At 42.2% G+C, this 19,145-nt stretch overlaps 2 protein-coding genes across 7 annotated transcripts; one reads left to right on the top strand and one right to left on the bottom strand.

The window, feature by feature from the left end:
* Window positions 1–1,550: 1,550 nt before the first annotated feature.
* ints8 (integrator complex subunit 8) lies at window positions 1,551–11,742 on the top strand. Its single transcript, XM_028963990.1, is given in 29 exon segments — window positions 1,551–1,865; window positions 2,574–2,748; window positions 2,849–2,989; window positions 3,554–3,625; window positions 3,706–3,757; window positions 3,884–4,066; window positions 4,150–4,257; window positions 4,547–4,696; window positions 5,233–5,333; window positions 5,406–5,547; window positions 5,696–5,766; window positions 6,254–6,318; window positions 6,321–6,428; window positions 6,863–6,993; window positions 7,527–7,637; window positions 7,713–7,917; window positions 8,002–8,123; window positions 8,848–9,032; window positions 9,640–9,673; window positions 9,891–9,908; window positions 9,910–9,945; window positions 10,280–10,341; window positions 10,414–10,532; window positions 10,643–10,746; window positions 11,024–11,074; window positions 11,164–11,237; window positions 11,324–11,388; window positions 11,478–11,521; window positions 11,593–11,742. Coding segments are annotated over 29 exon segments (2,976 nt in total). The 5' UTR covers window positions 1,551–1,735; the 3' UTR covers window positions 11,710–11,742.
* A 720-nt stretch (window positions 11,743–12,462) lies between these two features.
* LOC114770227 (G1/S-specific cyclin-E2-like) lies at window positions 12,463–17,887 on the bottom strand. Of its 6 annotated transcripts, none has more exons than XM_028963973.1 (12): window positions 17,415–17,473; window positions 16,938–16,994; window positions 16,782–16,863; window positions 16,508–16,561; window positions 16,265–16,362; window positions 16,057–16,192; window positions 13,672–13,818; window positions 13,389–13,484; window positions 13,166–13,303; window positions 12,988–13,099; window positions 12,717–12,874; window positions 12,463–12,586 (listed from the first exon to the last, which is right to left on the bottom strand). In XM_028963973.1, exons 2-12 carry the CDS (start codon window positions 16,949–16,951, stop codon window positions 12,527–12,529), a joined length of 1,095 nt encoding a protein of 364 aa, XP_028819806.1. In that variant the 5' UTR covers window positions 16,952–16,994; window positions 17,415–17,473; the 3' UTR covers window positions 12,463–12,526. The 6 variants fall into 6 exon arrangements, with proteins under 6 accessions (XP_028819806.1, XP_028819807.1, XP_028819802.1 ...); XM_028963974.1 differs by having other exon boundaries at window positions 13,166–13,300; XM_028963969.1 differs by lacking the exon at window positions 17,415–17,473 and adding an exon at window positions 17,768–17,887 and having other exon boundaries at window positions 12,988–13,303.
* Between the last annotated feature and the right edge of the window lie 1,258 nt (window positions 17,888–19,145).

Raw genomic sequence — 19,145 nt, 5'->3', positions numbered from 1 at the left:
TTCACTGTTTTTTAAGGTTAAAATACCTCAAATACGCCTTGGTTCATTTGTTACATTAATGTGTATATTACTGTGGAGGAAATTATTATAGCGCTAGAATACAACAATATTTCAAAGATAAGCTCAAAAACCCTCTATGCGGATAAAATATATGACTATATTTTAAAAAATATAATTCATTATATTAAATGTCTGTTTACCAGCCCAAAGATGACTAGTTTTCTGTGCCTTTGTAACAGAGTATGGGCATCATTTTGTGTTCTGGGCTCTTATGGATGGCTGTATGGATATTAAAAAAAGGCAGAGTTGCTTGGGAAATAAAGTTTTTCTTAGTAAGCCTGATAATGTTGCCCTAGGGTTTTTAATTATGATTAGTATAGGCAGAGATGGCCTAGCGTGTAAGGAATGTAACTCATAACCAGATGATTAGGGGTTCGATTCCTGAACAACCAGGGTGTCACTGAGGTGCCGCTGAGCAGAGCACCGTCCCCACACGCTGCTCCCCGGGCGCCTGTCATGGCTGCCCACTGCTTACCAAGGGTGATAGTGAAATTTGTCCTCTGCATTTAACCCGTCACTGTGTGCTGTGCTCTATCACAATGACAAATGACACTTTCACACACAAAAAGCCCAAAACTGTGTGTTTTCATAATCAGCGTCAGGTTTTGAAACAAGCGGTTGGCCAGGGTGGCCTCATCATTTATTTTGGTGCAAGCGCCCATGCTTCCCCTGAAATAATGCCAGCACATTTTTGGCATGATCACATGCAGCACATGGGTACCAATCAGTTTTCTATTTCCTGTTTGCAGGAAGTAAGGGCGGCCAGCTGGGAGCTTGGGTGGCGGAGGGAGGTCTGGCTAGAGTAAAAAATCACATTAAATAGAAATAGTAGTATTAAACTAGAGATGAACTGAAAAACTTTATTTAAAAATGCCCACCATGTGAGTGTGTGCAGTGCACGCTGCATAGATATATACACACTAGAAGACCCCGGCACTCTTCATGATAAACCCTGTAGCATGTTCCACATATATCCAAAGCAACAGGCATTTGTATGGATATACAGAGAACTATAGACAATGAACTGTACACAATAAATTTTTCAGACAAGGGAAATACTTTATTTTTTATATTTAATGAAAGATGAACATCCATTTACCTACTTATTTAGAAAAAATAACCATAGACCAGGGCAGGTCCAAACACAGAGGCCTTTTGTAACTTTGGAACTGTAATATTAACAGGTGTCTTTACTATGGGCTGGACAGACGGATGCTCTGGTCTTTAACATGAATAAAGTTATTTATTGAACACAACATTTCATACAAGATAATAACATTTAACAAGTAATATTTTATGCATTTATTCTTCGTTATTACAGCCGTACGCGGCGCAAAAGTCGCGGTGGAAAGCGAGGTTGAATGAGCATGGAACCCCGTCCAAATACGGTGGCGGTATTGACGCCACCGATCTAGTGTTTATATGTCTATGCGCGGGCTGTTTCTGCGCAAATGTTGCGCGGCTGTGGCGCTCTTGAGCTGCGTAGCCTCTGAACCGGAATCGAAAAAAAACCTAAACACTGTGCAGGTCCTGAAGGCAGAGGCGACTTTTTAAATCGTTTATAAATAATTAAAAAAGAAGATAAAAAGTAGAATGCAGTAAATATGCGCTTTAACGCCCTCAGTGGCACCTCGTTGACGTTACTGTGCGAATTCTCTCTTGTTTAAAGAGGAAGATGAGCGCCGAGGCGGCGGACCGGGAGGCGGTGAGCGGCAGTCGGCCCTCCACCCCACCACAGACCACCTGGTTCGAATTCCTCCTGGACCAGGGCTTGCTGGAGAAACACCTGGAGAAGCCCGGCCGGGGTCCGTGCGCTCCGACTTTTTAACAACGTGATTTCACAATAGCATTCTGGATATCGGGAATGTGTTTTTAATTTCGTGTATCCGAAATGAATATTGTGAATAGAATTGTAAATATCTCACGTGCATTTTTCCTAGTAAGAATGTTTTTGCTGATAGGTTAAGGGGAAGACCCAGGTTCAAATCCCACTTACTACTATTGTGTCCCTGAGCAAGACATTTAGCCCTGAGTGTCTCCAGGGGGACTGTCCCTGTAACTACTGACTGTAAGGCGCTCTGGATAAGGACGTCTGATACATTTTAGAAATGTAAATGATATGTAGAACGTTCATTTTAACCAGGAAGAATTAAGTTATGGATATCTACAATACAAGTCTAATCTAGCTATTAAATTCTAGATCCTTAAAAGGGAAGTGCTTTTAACATTTGTCGTGCGATGTTGTTGATGACGTCATTTCTGCGAATGCACGCTTCGCTTCTATTGGCCTCTCCTCCTCATTAGCATTTAAAGCTACAAACACTAAAAACTGGTGCGTCCTGGGCAAATCACATTGTGGGACTGGATCAAAGTGGCTGTAATTCTGCACCAAGGCAATCCTGGACCACTAAAACTTAAATAAAAGCAATGATAGGGGACCTTTAAAATGTGGAGATCAACAGGACCCCGGATCTGTAATATTATATTGCCTTTTCAAATTTTTTTCTGACCAGATCCTTCACCAGTGCAGTTGGTCATCCAGTTTTTGGAGCAGGCGTCCAAGCCTTCTGTGAACGAGCAGAACCAGGTCCAACCTCCCATAGACAACCGCAGGAACCGCACACTCAAGCTGCTCGCGCTCAAGGTGTCTGCTCATCTGAAATGGGACCTGGATATCCTGGAGAAAGGGTGAGGTTCATGACCGCATGATGGCTGCATCTGTATTCTTGTTTTGCTTGATGAAGATCTGTCATGGATTCAGACACAGAGAAGAAACTTGTCGTTTCAGGTTAACCACACCGGTGTTGAACATGCTCCTAAATGAGCTGCTGTGTGTCAGCAAGGTTCCTCCTGGAGTGAAACACGTGGACCTGGATCTGTCCACCTTACCGCCCACCACTGCCATGGCTGTTATTATATACAACCGCTGGTGAGCTGGGTTTTTATTGACTATTAGCATACAATATTAACATTTTCTACATAATTTTTTTTTTTTACTTTTTTTATTCATAATATCAAATTAGGCCAGAACTGTTTCCAACAAGTTACTACTTTTATTTATGTATCACGCCATAGAATTTATTTCAAATATGTTTGGCTTGTGGGTGGTAGTAGCCTAGTTTGTAACACACTCGCCTATGAACCAGAAGACCCAGGTTCAAACCCCACTTACTACCATTGTGTCCCTGAGCAAGACACTTAACCCTAAGTTGCTCCAGGGGGGAGACTGTCCCTGTAACTACTGATTGTAAGTCGCTCTGGAAAAGGGCGTCTGGTAAATGCTGTAAATGTAAATGTAATGAAAAAACAGGTCTGTTAACTGATTATCTTCCAAATTCCCAACTGAATTAATTTCAGTTGTTCAATTGAAACAATGTTCAATTTGTGAAACCCTCACTGTGTTTTTTCTTGGTTGGAATAATTGGGGCTGGGATTGGTGTGTGTAGCAGATTCCTGTTCACCTGGATCACGACTTCTCTGTCTGTGTTCACAGGGCCATCCGGACCATCGTGCTGAGCAGTTTTCCTGAGAAGCAGACGAAGCCCGGACCGCATCAGATGAACATGTTGGTGACCAGACCCCTCGCCAAACATTTCAACACGTTTCCATGATTACGTGTGGACGCTGACCTTCTTTTCCATTTAGGCTGAATATTGTACAGCAGGAGAAGGAGCTGACGGAGAACATTTTAAATGTGGTGCGTGATCCTCAATGACACAATTCTTTGTAAACTTCATCTCAGAAGAAATGCTCAATTAAAAGAAATTCGATTTCCTCTTGAGTTTTGTTTTTTTAATGAACCCGAATGTCTGGCTCCTCTCAGCTGAAGGAGCAGGCGTCTGACTCCATCATGGTGCTGGAGGGCGTACTGGGCATGAAGAAGGACTTGTACGTTCACACGCTCCGCACACTGGACATGCTGGCGGCTGACCTCTCCACCACCAACGGAGAGACCGAGTCGTCCACCGCCGGCATGCGCACCAGTGCCGACGAGCTCCACTGTCAGGTGAGCCAGCCGGCGCTTTTATAAACGCGATATTAACCACAGCAGAGCTGTGGAAAAAGCTTTATTTATTGCATTTCCCACAGGTTCACTACGATTTAGGCGCCATTTTCTTCCAGCAAGGCAGCACTGATCCATCTGCCTATGAGAAGGCCAGAGAGCACTTCAGAAAGACCAGGGAGCTGCTGTCAAAGGTGTGTGTGTGTGATTTAAGGATATTATCTGTTGAGCTGTGATTGATCAGTTTGTGTTCCAGGTCTAAGTTCAGTAACTGAGAAATCATCGTGTGGAACTGGACATAGGCTGTCTGAATTCCGAGGCTTGTTTTAATGCAACCTTTCCCAATGCAAGAAGGATTCATTTGTATTCCAGCCAATTCCAAACCAATTGTGCAGTTTTTTACTGTTAAAGGTCCAATAACGTGAATGAATGTCCTGTTCAGTGTCTGCACGATGCAGGCTGATGTATGATCTTGTGCCGCAGCTGGGATCAGCAGCCGGCCTGGTGGACCAGAAGAGGCTGCTGGGATACTTAAGCGCCTGCAGAGGCCTGACTGGATCCTCGGACCCGTCCGATGCCCAGCTGACCGCCTACGGCCAGATCAACAGCCTGATCCGCTCACACAGCCACCAGGTCTGACTGAGTAACCGCTCTCATAATAACCATGATTACGGAATGGACTTTTCTTTTTATTCATTTCTAGATTTGCCACTCTTAGAGGGCAGTGGCCCCAGCGGGTAAGGAATCAGACCCGTAATCGGAAGGCTGCGGGTTCAAATCCTGAACCGCTGAGGTGCCAGTGTGCCATCCACACACTGCTCCCCAGGCACCTTTCATGGCAGCTCACTTCTCATGAGGTGATGCAGAGGACACATTTCTTTGTGTCACCATGTGATGTGCTGCAGTTTTTCACTTTGCTTTTATCATTTAATTTTGACTGAGTGACTCTTTGCTGTGAGCTTTAAAAGGATCGTTTTCAGGTTCTAGTTGTTTCTGTTTACTGTAGCATTCAAATATTTGGGCACAGTTGCTGAGAATAGTTATATAAAGCTAAGTGTGGCACATTTCTGAAATATTTTTGGCAAGATATTTTGGAAATATTTTTTCATCATTCGAAGGTACAAAGTTCTTACTCCAACCATGTGCTGAAGTTTTTTTTGTTCCCACAGGCTCTGCTCGATGCCTTCATAAAGGATAATGTTGCACTAAGTTTGCCAAACAACTTCAGACACTCAGTGCTGCTGGAGTTTTTCCACAGAGCTCAGCAGGGGTGAGGGGACTTTCTGTTCGGAAGAATTTTCCTGCAGGTCCCACATGGACTCATACCTGTTTATGTCTTTAGAGAGCAGGACTTGGATGAGGTGTGTCAGAAGCTGTGTGTGTGCAACGCCGTGCGAGACGCTCTAGAGGGTCGTGTTCTGAGTGTGCGCTTCCAACAGCTGCTTCTCAAGCCCAGCCAATGCACAATCAGCTTCCTGTTGGAGGTACCGCCCATCCAAATTCATTTCAACTCCATTTTACTCCATTTGACTCTTTGAATCATCCATCTTCATGCATTTTTAAAAGTATGTTTATAAATAACATTTATTAATAATATTTCTAAAACTTTGACGCCTGCCATTGACCTTGCAGGTCTGCAGCAGATCGCTGGATAACGATCAGTCATGTGACCGGGGAAGAAGGAACATGGGCCTTTTCCTAAAGTACGTCATTTGCTTAGTCAGGGGATTTCTGGAATGTCAGGGCATTTCCAGATAGGTAAAGCCAGTGAATTTGATCATTTGGGTGCAAAGTCAATGAATTTTAAGGGAATTTTGTTAATAACATATAGCGTAGTAGCCAAAGTATGATGTGTATTTAGGCATCTTTGTTCCCAGTGAGGGTTTTTGTTTTGCTCAACGTTTTAAAAGTTGCCATATGTCTTTACACTTGCTCACTTACTAAACATGACCAGTAAGTTTACATTTAAGATATTTGGCTTGAAAATTAAGAATTTATTTTGGCTGAAATTCTAAAATAAAACGTTGCATGTAGAGGATGTCAGAGATGGAGTTGAGGTTTTGGTTTGTTCCATTCAACACGCCAAGCTGCTTTTATTTGGCTTTTAACATTTGCATGACCTCACAATCGTACATGAAAATAAAAAAATGTTCCTGAGCTGTGTGGGTCGGCCTGTCTGTACCTCCGCAGGAGTCTGTGTGAGCGACTGGAGGAGGTGCCACTGGCTTTCATGGTCTCTTCTCACCGGCTGTTCATGATCTGCTGCCGGACGATGAGAAGAAGGGCCTGTTGGAGAACCTGAGGAAACGATCAGCTGCAGTCAACCTCAGCGCCAAACCTCTTCCTTCATTCTATGACATTCCAAGTATGGTCGCCCCTCCAGAACCAGGAATCATTTACCGTGTCGCCATTTCTGTTTATTACCGATGTAGTTTTTAACTTACCAAGAGTGGATGGAATCTGCCCTCGATATTGTTCATTTTGATCATTTTTTTATTAATTGTTTTTTTGGATAGCAGTATATTAAGAATATTTTAAATAGTTAAGATTCTGAGTTAAATGTAAAATTTTGCCTGATTGTATAGGCCTTGCATCATGCTGTATTTATCATAATCATTTCATAATTTTTACATCCTGTTTGTTTACAGGTGAAAAAGCGAAGTACATTTAGAACATTTTGCCATTTTCTGATTATCTCAAGACCTTTTTAGACTTGTTATATTTAGGGAAGTTTTAGGGAGAGTTTTGGATTTCGGTTTGAATTTGTAGAGCTGAACGCAAGTTTTTCTGTTTTAGAAGCCTCAGCAAGTGTGAACATTGGGCAGCTGGAGCAGCAGCTCATTCTGTCTCTGGACCCACGATGCATCAGACAGATCCTCATTAAGCTTCATGACATCGCTGAAAGGCCCTTCTGGAGGGTCAGCAGCATGGTCCGTATCCATGGAGCAACTGTTTCCTAATATTTTATATTTTAAATATCGATACAGCAGTATATCATGATGTTTTAACTGGTGATATTGTATCGATACAGGGACGTCAAATATTTTGTTTGTTTAGATAACTGAATGGGCACTTCAATATCTTATTTTCAATTTTATGCATTTTAACATTTTTGGTGTCCTACTTCAGTGTGTTAAAATGCAAGCACAATATAGTTCAAATTAATTTCTGAGTTATGTTGTTTTGGCTGAATAATTAATATGATCCACCCAGATCCACCATGTATATCAGCTCTGTTTTTACATATTCAGTGAGCTGTAGAATTTTGCAATATGTACAGTGTCACAATATATTGTGATATAATCGTATTGTGACCCATGTATCATGATTTGTATCATATCATGAGATCCTTAACAATACACACCCCAAGTCATTATTGTGATTTTATTTCAGATTATACTTAATCCAGTTGATGCCATGTTAGGATTGATTGAATAATATGTATGTGGTTTTTACCCCTCAGTGGGAGGTTCCTGTTGATTATATCAACGTAATCCTCGGCATTAAAGACCTCCTCACGAGGGATCTGGTCTTCATACTTATGGCTAAGGGACTCCACTGTATCCTTATCAAGGTCTGTATTGGAAGTATTGGCTGTCTTCTGAATTTGAGTAGGATAGATTTATTTTGCGGTTCTCTGCACGGCCAGGACTTTGACCATGCCCGCCAACTCTTCTCCGCCTGCCTGGAGCTGGTTACCGAGTTCTCCCCCAAGCTGCGGCAGGTCATGCTGAATGAGATGCTGCTGCTGGAGGTGCGTGCCCATGAGGCCGCAGCGGCTCTAGGGTCAATGGAGCGACCCCCTCCTGACCTGGTGAGCAGGGTCAGGGGTTACCTGGAGATGAGGATACACGGTGAGACACAGATTGACAGTTTAAACCCAGTTGTCGTTTTCTCTGGCTGATCTGAATGATGAGCCTTCCTGCGTCTTCACCCAGACCTCCCTCTGCGTCAGATCGTGGGAGAGGAGTGTGTGGCTTTCATGCTGAACTGGAGGGAAAATGAGTATCTGACTCTGCAGGTGCCCCAGTCCCTGGTGCAGAACAACCCCTACATCAAGGTACGGCCTGTCCACGTCACTGCTTCACTTGCCGGGACTCTTTCCATACACAGAACTTCACTAGTGCTTTTCTCATTTTATTCCTGTAGTTTTTAATGGCTTTTTTATTTTAAAGTGACTGCAAGAGATGCTGAATGATTTAATTTGTTTTATTCGTGCATTCCAGCATTACGGTCATTAAAAACCTGCAAAATTAATGGAATTTAAAAAGAGAATTTTTCCAGGCCATGGAAAGTTTATAACCATAAATTACCATATAAAGTTCTGGAAAAGTCATGAACAAAGAACATAGTTCCTGTAAGAATGCATGAGAAACATTTTTCTATGTTTACATCTAGAACGTTTTAAACTAGCGCAGGTCTGTAATATCTTCGCTGGCTTTACGTAATGAACCACGTGCTGCTGTGTGCGTTGCTTCCATATTCCAGAACTTTCTCAGCCACATGTCTCCTTTTAAAAGTCATGTAAGTCACAGCTGATGATCTACACCGGAACCTGATCGTGTTCATTTTCCTCGGGCTTGGGCTGCACAAACTTGGCAGAAGAAAGTTCAGCTTGTAAGGGTTGTCATAAATTTAGTTAATTTTGGTGAATTTGTTTTGCACAGAATTTCCAAGTACATATGGTCATGAAAATTTGCCTTAGCGTATCTGTCAACAAGAACGTTGTGATCGTGACAGCCCTGTGAGTTCTGCTTGTTCTTGTTTACCTTTGACCTTTGCAGCTGGGTCAGTTGCTGGCCTCCACCTGCAAAGAGCTTCCTGGGCCCAAAGAGAGCCGGCGTACAGCCAAGGAGTTGTGGGAGGTGGTAGTGCAGATCTGCACCGTGTCCAGCCAACACAAGCGCAGCAGCGACGGGCGACTGGGCCTGATCAAGCAGCGCGAGTCCACGCTCGGCATCCTGCCACGGTGACCGTCACACTTCTTTACTTCAGATAGTCACATATGTGTCAAACTCGCGGCCAGCGAGATCACTTTATACAGATCTATTATAATGGCCCGGTGATGTGACAGTGAAGTGATTGTCATTGTATTACTCTGCAGCACAGCATACGATGACACAATGAAATGTGTCCACTGCTTTTAACCATCACCCTTACTGAGCAGTGGGCAGCCATGACAGGCACCCAGGGAGCAGTGTGTGTGGCACCTTGGTGGCTTGGGATTCGAACAGTCAACAGGCCACCACTTCCCAGAAAGTGCTGATGATGTGCTGATAACACACAAAGTACAGATTCCTTTATGCAGTGCTTCAGTTGTCTTGCCGAATGCAATACCATAATGCAGTAGGCACTTTGCTGACCAACTGAACATTTGCACAGTTCTTTGGTGACTTTCGAGCTGCTTCACAACCCATTTGCCGTTAACATGGAAACTGCTCCTGTACAAATTATGGGGTCTGTAATTTGTGTGGTATCAGCACAACAATAATAATAGATCTATATAAAGTGGGCCGAGAGTTAGACACCATTTGAATGGTTTCTGATTGTTGCAACTGTTCCTGTCTCCCCCGTAGGAGCAAATTCATCACCTTCATTAAGAAACTGCGGGTAAGTACGGCCTGGACCTTCACTGTCCTCACAGTTCAATTACGATTATCAATGCCTCGATGTCGGCGTTCACCTTGTAAGAGCAGACAACTAACGTCTGTTACGAGAATTTTTATTCCACAGCCAGAAAATCACCAAGCAACGTCATTATGATATAATCAACGTCTGTAATGCGATTATACGATTAATTTCAAGGTCTGACTCTGTCTTGGTTCAGGAGCCGCTTGTTCTGACCTACTCTCATCTCCCTGTTTGTGAGGTTGCACAGCCTTGTTCGGTAAGTTCACCCTCAGTCTTTCTTTTCCACTGGTCTTGGTATGGTGGGAGCTTCTCAGTTTTTTTTTTTTTTTTTATTGTGAAGATGAAATAATAATTTTAAAACTCTTACATAATTTTGAACACCAATTTAGTAGTAGAGTAAATAGAGTAAATATTTTTTCTGGAATGGAGTGGAGGAATATGAAATAATAAATATTACTCCAATTAGGGAAAATATAGCCTCCTTTATGACCTAGTTCATCAGGCCTGCATGACTTTATTTGTGGGGTGGTGCTCACTGAGTTTTATTTATCTAGAATGAAATATTAACTGTGAGCTGGGTTTCAGGATGACATCGTGAATGAAGTCACCGCCGAGCATCTGTCTATCTGGCCTTCCTCTCAGGCAAAGTATGAGTGCAGAGTGTCAATCAGCATATTGAGCCATCAGAAAACGGTGAAATGACTTTGACTGTTCCTCAGCTTGCAGGCGGTCGACGTTGAGGCCGTGGTTGTCACTGTGAAGGAGCTGGTGACCTATGCGCTGACACTCAACCCAAACAACCACTCATGGCTCGTCACTCAGGCTGATATCTACTTTGGTGAGTGCTGTGCTGCCCACGGTCTCGCTTACTGTGTATTAAATTTTACATCCAAATGTCTGGCCTATTGGAAATAATAATAGTGTTGAACCTCCATTTTGGTTCTACAGTTACCAACCAGTATTCAGCTGCCATGCACTACTACCTGCAGGCTGGAGCTGTGTGTTCAGATTTTTTCACCAAGGCAGTCCCTCCCGACGTCTACACAGACCAGGTACAGGGGTGATTATGTGATTGACCGGAGGCTTCATGAGACAGTTTATGGTTTGGGGCTGAATAAGAAATCCAGTGTATTATAGCCCCTTTTAGCATGAATGTGTGTTTAATTATTATACGGGAAGTATTGGGCATCGTTTGGTGGAGACCAAATATGTATGACGTGCCTCCTTCCATATGGAGATGTTTCTGGTGCCTTTGTGTGCATGGATCCGTGTTCTGTTGAATGTGCTGTGGAGGACTTTTTCAGCCTGCTGCTGTTCTTCTTCCTGTAGGTCTTGAAAAGGATGATCAAATGCTGCTCTCTGCTCAACTGTCACACTCAGGCAAGCCTCTTTATTTCAGATTCAAATTCCGGTTGGATGCACCTTACTCGGCATTCTGGTTAATTCTGTGTTGGTTGTTCACTGCTCAGGTCGCTGTTTTGTGCCAGTTCCTGAGAGAGGTGGATTATATGACTGCTTTTAAAGCACTGCAGGAACAGAACAGGTATTTACTCTTCATTCAATTTGAACAACGGAACAATCAAATATTAAATATTGGGGAAAAAAATCATCTTCTTTTCTCCCCTGCAGTCACGATGGCATGGACACGTACTATGACTACATTTGGGACATCACCATTCTGGAATATCTCACCCGTATCCTTCAGACAAGTCTGTAACCTTTTTCACTTTTACTACTTGGATGTGCAGTTGGAGCTTTTCTTCCCCTCCTTGACTGTTTTTAGACATTCACCACAAACGAGGAGAGACTGAAAAGCGGCAAGTTGCTGTAAGTGGTACGTTTTGTGAGTGAAGGCCACATTATGTTCACCTGATTTCTGACTTTTTGCTCTCCTGCAGATTAAAGCCATTGGCCAGACTGAACTCAACTCCAGTAACCCCGATGAGGTGCTGCAGCTGGCTGCACAGAAGAGGAAGAAAAGGTTCCTGCAGGCCATGGCCAAGCTGTACTTTTAGCTCATACAGAGCCAATGTGGAAAATATGGACATTTCAGCTTTTTTTTTTTTTTTTTTTTTTTAACTCAAAATAAAACCTAAAATGTGGACTTTTTCAGGTAATAAAGGAAAAAATTATGTATGTGGTAGGTGAATTTTGTCTTCCACACTGTTAGCTTCTTTGCTGGCTTGGACCCACAGGGAGTTAGTCTGCTCTCCACGGTTTTCGCCCAGGTTCCTCCCACCTGTATACTAGGTGAATTGTCCGTAGGTCCGAGTGAAGTGTCCGTGTCCTGGGCAGCTATGCAGAGTGAGGAAGTGGTTTTAAAGTAAATTAAATTGGAATCTTGATTCTAAATGTCCTACCAGTTAAGGCTTTGAAAATTTCAATGAGTGTATTTTAGATAATCTGCCCATTGATGGGAAATTTTTCATGTTGTTTAGACAAACAGGCCAGGAATGACCCGCCATGGAGCAGTTGCAGTTACATTCTCAGTAACTCAGTAACTGATCCAGGTAAAATGTAATAGTGACCACATTTAACCACTCGTCCACACCCTGCATAGTCCTATGCCTGATATGATGCCAACTCATTATTCTGGCTGCTGCTACATGATAGTCGGCTAAAACCCTCTCACAAGTCAAACGCACTACAGAAGGAAACAGTCCTTTATTAAAATTTACATTAAATTACAAATTGTATTTTGTACCCATGATAGGCAAAATTTACAGATTAATAGGTGATAAAATCTATTTACAGTATTTACATGCAAACCCTAATGTACTTTAAATATTAAATCGAAGTCACGGTTTTGTTCCGAGTGGTTCTGATTTAGGGTCAGGTAGCCTTCTCTGTGCTGTAGGGTGGAGCAGCCAGCTGCTTCTGCTGGACCTCTTGCTAAAACAAGACATAAAAATGGCATGTTTATAATAACAAATAAGTTTTTTTTCGTCATTTGTAATTGTTGAATTAATTGACTGCCCTTTAGACCTGCTGTCGTTTCTGGTTCTAGTCTCCACCCACTCACCAGCAGAGTCAGGTAGTCTGTGTGTGTCTGGATGTTGTGCCGTTCCTCACTGGGAACCTTCAGGAAGCGCATCAGAGGTGCTCTCGGGTTCCCCGCCACACTCTCCACAAACGGAACCATCCAGTTCACACAGGGCTCCAGACTCATCCACTTCAGACCTTATTAGGAAACAAGGTCAAATTATCATTTAGATGACAAATTAACATGTATTGTACATTTTAGCCTTAAAAAAAGAATATGTATGATTAAATATGAACTATCAATTCCTCACCTGAAACTTGTTGAACAACATCAATAGATGTGAAATGATATAAAGCAGCTGCGGCCAACACCCCGTATGTAAAGTCCAGTGAGTTCACATCAAGAATACACAGATCTAAAAGCTGCGGTAAGAAAAAAATGAGCTTGAACAGTACAAATGAACAGAAAGAGTCCTCAGCCAGCTTGACCTGTGTGATCATGGTGTACGTCTCCTGGGCAAACTGGAACTCCAGCAGGTTGGTGACGTCACTCTGGGATGCCATCTGAAGGTAGAGCTGGACCCAGGATAAGGCGGTCTCAGGACACAAGTCCCAGTTAAGTACCTGCTAATGGAGAACACGCATCGTCTCCGGACTGTTTGTTCTAAATCAAGTGGCATGCACTCTTCTGTACTGATGTGCTGGATCTTACCTTCAGCATAATGAGCTCCATCTGCAGGATTTCCAGCTCAGCACAAGCACCATCTGACACATAAGCAAACTCGCTAACCTTTGGTGGATTAATCTCCTGTAAAAAACAAAAAGTTGAATAACCTAAAACTCTATTGAAATGGGAATAAACTCTGTCCAAAAAACTCTTGTCATTACTGAAGATGGATGCCGTTTATTTGGTGAAACTTAACTGGATCACATTTTATATGTCAGAGATTTCTGGATCCAACAATGGATCTACCTTGCAGGGACAGCCTTCATACCTCAACCTTGGAAGCTATGAAGAGGGCTGTGATTCCAGTCAGCTGCAGTCGATGTTGGTCCATGTTCTCCTGTGCTAGCAGAAATCGGTCCACAAAGTCCTGTGCCAAGTAGAATGTCTGGCGGTGCAATGTGTAGGCTTCACAGACCTGATTGGTTCAATTAAACCTTAGTGACAAAATGTGACAATTATTTTAGCAGAAGCCTCACCTGAGCGTTTACAGGGTTTCCGCAGAGCCCTAAAAAGTCCTATATTGGATTTTCCAAAATTAAGGCCTTAAATATCATTAAAATGACCAGTAATCCTTAAATTCAGATTTGAAAGGTCTTAAAAATAATGCAGACCCAAAGCCTTTAATCAGAGTTTAAAAAGCGTCTGTCTGAGAAGCTAAAGTAAGCTATTTTTTAATTTTCTCTTTTGTATTTGCTTTATGTCATTTATTTATGCAACTTGTTTTGAATAAACTTTAGTGTTTTACTGTCCTTTAGTTTATGGCTACTCATCAATTCCTAGTTATGATTGCCACCCACTGACCTTTCTTGCTATGGCTGTATTATCTCAGTCTCAGTAATACTATACAAGCAATTGGTGGGCAGACAAGTGACTAGTTACTCATCAGCTCTGGTGCTCTGCTCAGATGCTCAGATGCGAAAGTTGAAAGTGAAGTGATTGTCATTGTGATACACAGCAGAGCACATGGAGACACAACATCACAACAATGTGTCCTCTGCTTTTTACCATCACCCTTGACAGGTGCCTGGGGAGCAGTGTGTGGGGACGTGCTTTGCTAAGTGGCACCTTGGTGGCACGGGATTTGAATCTTCCGTTTCCTAACCCGCTAGGCCACCACTGCCTCCCAGATGCTACTGTAGACATGGAAAAAAGTTCAGGCTCAGGATTTTTTTTTTTCTCGTTCAGCCCTGAAAAAAACTGAAACATATATATGTTTTTTGCCGATGCCCGTGATGCCACCTCCATCCACGATACCACAATTGAATAGAACAAATAAAATACACTGATAAATATTAATAATATTGGTGACAATATTGTATTTTAGTAGAGCATCTTTAGTAGAGCATTTAGTGCACACAGTGAAATTTGTCCTCTGCATTTAACCCATCACCCTGAGTGAGCAGTGGGCAGCCATGACAGGCGCCCGGGGAGCAGTGTGTGGGGACGGTGCTTTGCTCAGTGACACCTCAGTGGCACCTTGGCGGCTCGGGATTCGAACCGGCAACCTTCTGATTACGGGGCCGCTTCCTTAACCGCTAGGCCACCACTGCCCCCATTTTATGTAATTGATGACCCCAATGCAGGGTCTTAATTTAGATTAAATTGGCCTTTAAAAAGGCCTTTAATAGTCTTACATTTGGCTTCCTTACGCCTGCAGAAACTGCATAATACAGAAAAATGTAGCTTCATGGCTCAGTTCATTTTTTGGCTTTCCAGAAGAGGAACGGAGATGATGAACCAGTCCTCATAAAATCACACTAAAGAGAAAAGCCCACTAGAGGTCTCTGTGGATGTCAAGGTGAGGCATCCATTTTGTGTACAGTTATTAGATTGATATCTAATAACTGTTCATCTGTGCCTATTTATTATATCTTCAGTCACACATATGGATAATTATCCAGAAAATTACCAATATTACAAAGTCAGCACTTCTTCAAATAACTTTCTAATTGAAACCATACTGACCCAGTGGTGTAAATTATTGTTTCTTGCACAAAGAAAACACAGTTTACTCATTATTAAATTAAGGGTGATGTAAATTCATTTTAATACGTATTTATTGCATGCAAGATGTGTGGGTGGTAGTAGCCTAGTGGGTAACACACTCGCCTGTGAACCAGAAGGCCCAGGTTCAAATCCCACTTACTACCATTGTGTCCCTAAGCAAGAGACTTAAACCTAAGTTGCTCCAGGTGGGGACTGTCCCTGTAACTACTGATTGTAAGTCGCTCTGGATAAGAGCGTCTGATAAATGCTGTAAATGTAAATGTGTGTTGGATTATTCTCACATGACTATACGAACCGTGCATTTGTGACGCCACGGCCATGCGGCTGTCACAGCAGGTGCCCGTGCACCTGATTAGGGAGTCCCGATCCATTGAACATGACACCAATTGGGCTTAATGCATTGGGACTCCCATGAAGCTGGAGTGCAGCTGGTAGTCCAGTGCTACTTACTTTATGTCTGTTTTCCGCTGCTGGCAATCGCCACACGCCTGCGGGTTTGTTTGTGTTTGTTTCCTTTCTTTCGGCCCTCGTGCCATTTTCCTTTGTCTTATTGTTAATAAATCATTGTTTCCCAGTATGTCCCGTGACAGCATGGCTTCAGACCGTCAGCATGTGACAGAATATAAAATTCCCGGTCCACACTCACCTCCATCAGCCAGTCCAGCAGAACAGCTCTCATTTCGGGTTGAATTGTGGGATGGCGCTCAGTCAGGTTTTTGCTGTGTTTGTACTTCTGGTCTTTGCTCAGCATGTTCACCCAAACCTCCGCTGAGCAGCTCCAGCTGAAAGGCAGGATCGCGCTCTCAGCATCTGGGACCACCGTGATCCGTACACATGTCTTCATAGGGACTGACCTGAGCTGCGGGGAGATGACCCGCTGGCATGATGTTCTCGAGCCTGCAATCGGAGATTCTGTGCACTCCAAAGAGATTCCATCTTGCTCCCACAGACTCTAAGAGGGGAACATTCAGAATATTCACAGCTGCAATATTGTCCCAGACGTTTTCTCAATTTTTGTGAACCAGATTTTAGCAGATTATACATCCGGATGCTAACAATCACTCTTTCAATTTGCAATTAATTGTCAAATGACTTACCCTCATTTCTCCACCAAGTTGCCTGGAGTTTGTCACTTTTTTCTTGTTGCACTGCTGACACACAATTTTGCTTTATATTGGAACCAGACTCAAAATAACAAGCAGCGTCATTTTACTGTTGCCATGAAGTAGAGTGTAACCTAATGTGTAAATCCGTGTATTTACTGAGCACCATGTACTCGAACTTTACTCCATGCTGTTTCTACGTAACATACAGGCCTTGTAACGATAAAGTATGTAAAAATAAAGTGTTATAATGTGGCAGTATACAAACCTCGCTTTTAATAGTGGGTGTGAGCTTGATTGTGTGTGTTGTTCTGCGTTCAGATATTGCACACACATGATAATTCCGGCGTCTGTAGATTAGAAAAATCAATTCCCTTAATACGAAATAGTTCTATTCCACTTAATTATTAAACAAGACCTTTACCTTCTTCTTGTCATGTTTTAAGACAGAGGCTCAGTAATGCAAAGCCAGGAGCGATTTCTGTAAATGAAAGCATGAAACTGGTTTCTGGTACTCTATAGAAATGAAATGTTTACTTTTTTGAACACAGCTAAACTCTGATAATAAATTTGAAGTTAGATATGATGTCTGCGCATACAGTAAAAACAAAAGTCACAAAACACGACATAAATACCGAAATATATACCTTTATATTATGGTTTTGAAAAGGTATTTTTCATTACATCCCTATCAGGATACAGACAATAAGCTGGACTACAATTTGGACACATTTGACAGAAAGGATATTATAAATTGGCATCTGCTATTATCTTTCCAAGGTCAAACATCCACACAAAACTGATCTGACGTCGATCAAAACAACGTCATCACCAAAATCTGAATTTAAGTGTAAACTACAACTAATTAAGAATATTATTTTATTTTAAATAATCAGTATACCTGCAGTCTTGACGAGAAATTCGCGCCGGCGCCTTTTTAATCTGGCCACACCCCCCTACCCTCCCAGTGCGCATGCGCAGAGCTACGACTTCGCGCCTATTCCGTAATAATTATAATGTCCGTATTTAGAGAGAACAATGGAGGAGGAGACGTCGTGGCGTCACACGGCGTAGCCATGGTGACAGCTGCTTCCGCTTACTGGAAGCGGAATGAAAGCGAAAGAACAGAGTAGTCATGAGAAACGGAATACTGTAATGTATATAAAATACATCACCATGCACATAAAAAAAAACAAAGTAAAAAAAGTAAAGAAAATTATCCGTTCGATGTACAGATGCGGGATCCCAACTTACCGCATTCCTCGAGAAGCAGGAAAAGGGGTAGGGAAGGCCATCACAGATCCCTCAAACCCTGGACCCTGACTGACCTGCTGCCCTCTGGCAGGCGATGTAGATTCGGATATTTCATTTACATTTACATTTACAGCATTTATCAGACATACAATCAGTAGTTACAGGGACAGTCCCCCCCCTGGAGCAACTTAGGGTTAAGTGTCTTGCTCAGAGACACAATGGTAGTAAGTGGGATTCGAACCCGGGTCTTCTGGTTCATAGGCGAGTGTGTTACCCACTAGGCTACTACCACCATATTTCGGTAATCTTGGTGTTTTTCTGCATATTAGACATCAGACTATATTGTATAATGTTGTATTTTTTTATACTGCTGTGCTTGAGAGATGCCATCGACCAGAATATAATTCCTTGTGGATATATGGAATAACGTTTACTACAGTGTTTTAAGACTCATTTAAAGACACACGTCATTTGGAGCTCTGCTAAGGCTCAATTGGGTTGCTTTGGAATATGCTGTCAGGGTTTTATCTGTGCCTGCTTGTTCTTTAAGTTTATTTATTTTTCTGTCTTTAATGTGTCTATATTACGTTTGCTTTCTTGATTTTAGCGTATTGTAAAGCACATTGGTTGAAGTACAGCCATTTTGGTTACTTTGCCTTTCTTCCACAAGGTGGCGCTAGTTGTGTTCCTGCTGCTGATGTGAATGTCTCTCTCTCTCTCTCTCTCTACGCAGTCACCTGCGTTACTACATCAGCAGTAAACGGCAGATGCCACCGGTGTCCCCGGTGCTTTTTTATTTAATATATCAATGCTGATTCATATATATTTTGCATATATAAGGTTTTTTTTTTTTCCACTCAAAATTAGTCCATTAATTACTACAGATTGTAAGTTATATATAATATTATTATGAAATACCTATTAGGAAATTATCACATTTATAGTTATTTCTATATGTTTATTTATTATTATATATATTTGTCTGAATACAGTGTTTCTAAAAAAAAAAATAATAAGAGATATTACAATCAAACAGTTCTCAATACTTTTATCACTCGATATTTTACTCATACCACACAGCTTCTGTTCTGACACCTGTAAATATTACAGTTCCTGACAAATCTATACAAAATTCCTCTGTGTGTGGACCTGCCCTGTCTATAGTTATAAGTAAGCAGGTAAATGGATGTTCATCTGTCACGACTACGGACTTACGGGGGAAGGAAGCGCAGAGGTCTGACATGCTGGGAAGGGGATTTATTATAACAACAAATAAACACAAATAAACAATGGCGCGGTGGCTGAAAACGATTGAACTTAAATAAAGAAAAACTGAAACTAACCCGTAGGCGTGTGGCGATTGCCAGAACTGAAAATA

The sequence above is a fragment of the Denticeps clupeoides genome, chromosome 20, assembly GCF_900700375.1.
Source record: "Denticeps clupeoides chromosome 20, fDenClu1.1, whole genome shotgun sequence".
Lineage (NCBI taxonomy): Eukaryota > Metazoa > Chordata > Actinopteri > Clupeiformes > Denticipitidae > Denticeps > Denticeps clupeoides.
This window is presented reverse-complemented; position numbering and strand designations above follow the sequence as displayed.

Excerpts from the sequence above, each read along its gene's own strand:
- LOC114770227 (XM_028963969.1), bottom strand. Across the intron at positions 13,485-13,671 it reads TCATAGCTTCCAAGGTTGAG|GAGATTAATCCACCAAAGGT; the intron begins GTATGAAGGCTG and ends TGTTTTTTACAG. Across the intron at positions 12,587-12,716 it reads CAGACTACCTGACTCTGCTG|CAAGAGGTCCAGCAGAAGCA; the intron begins GTGAGTGGGTGG and ends GTCTTGTTTTAG.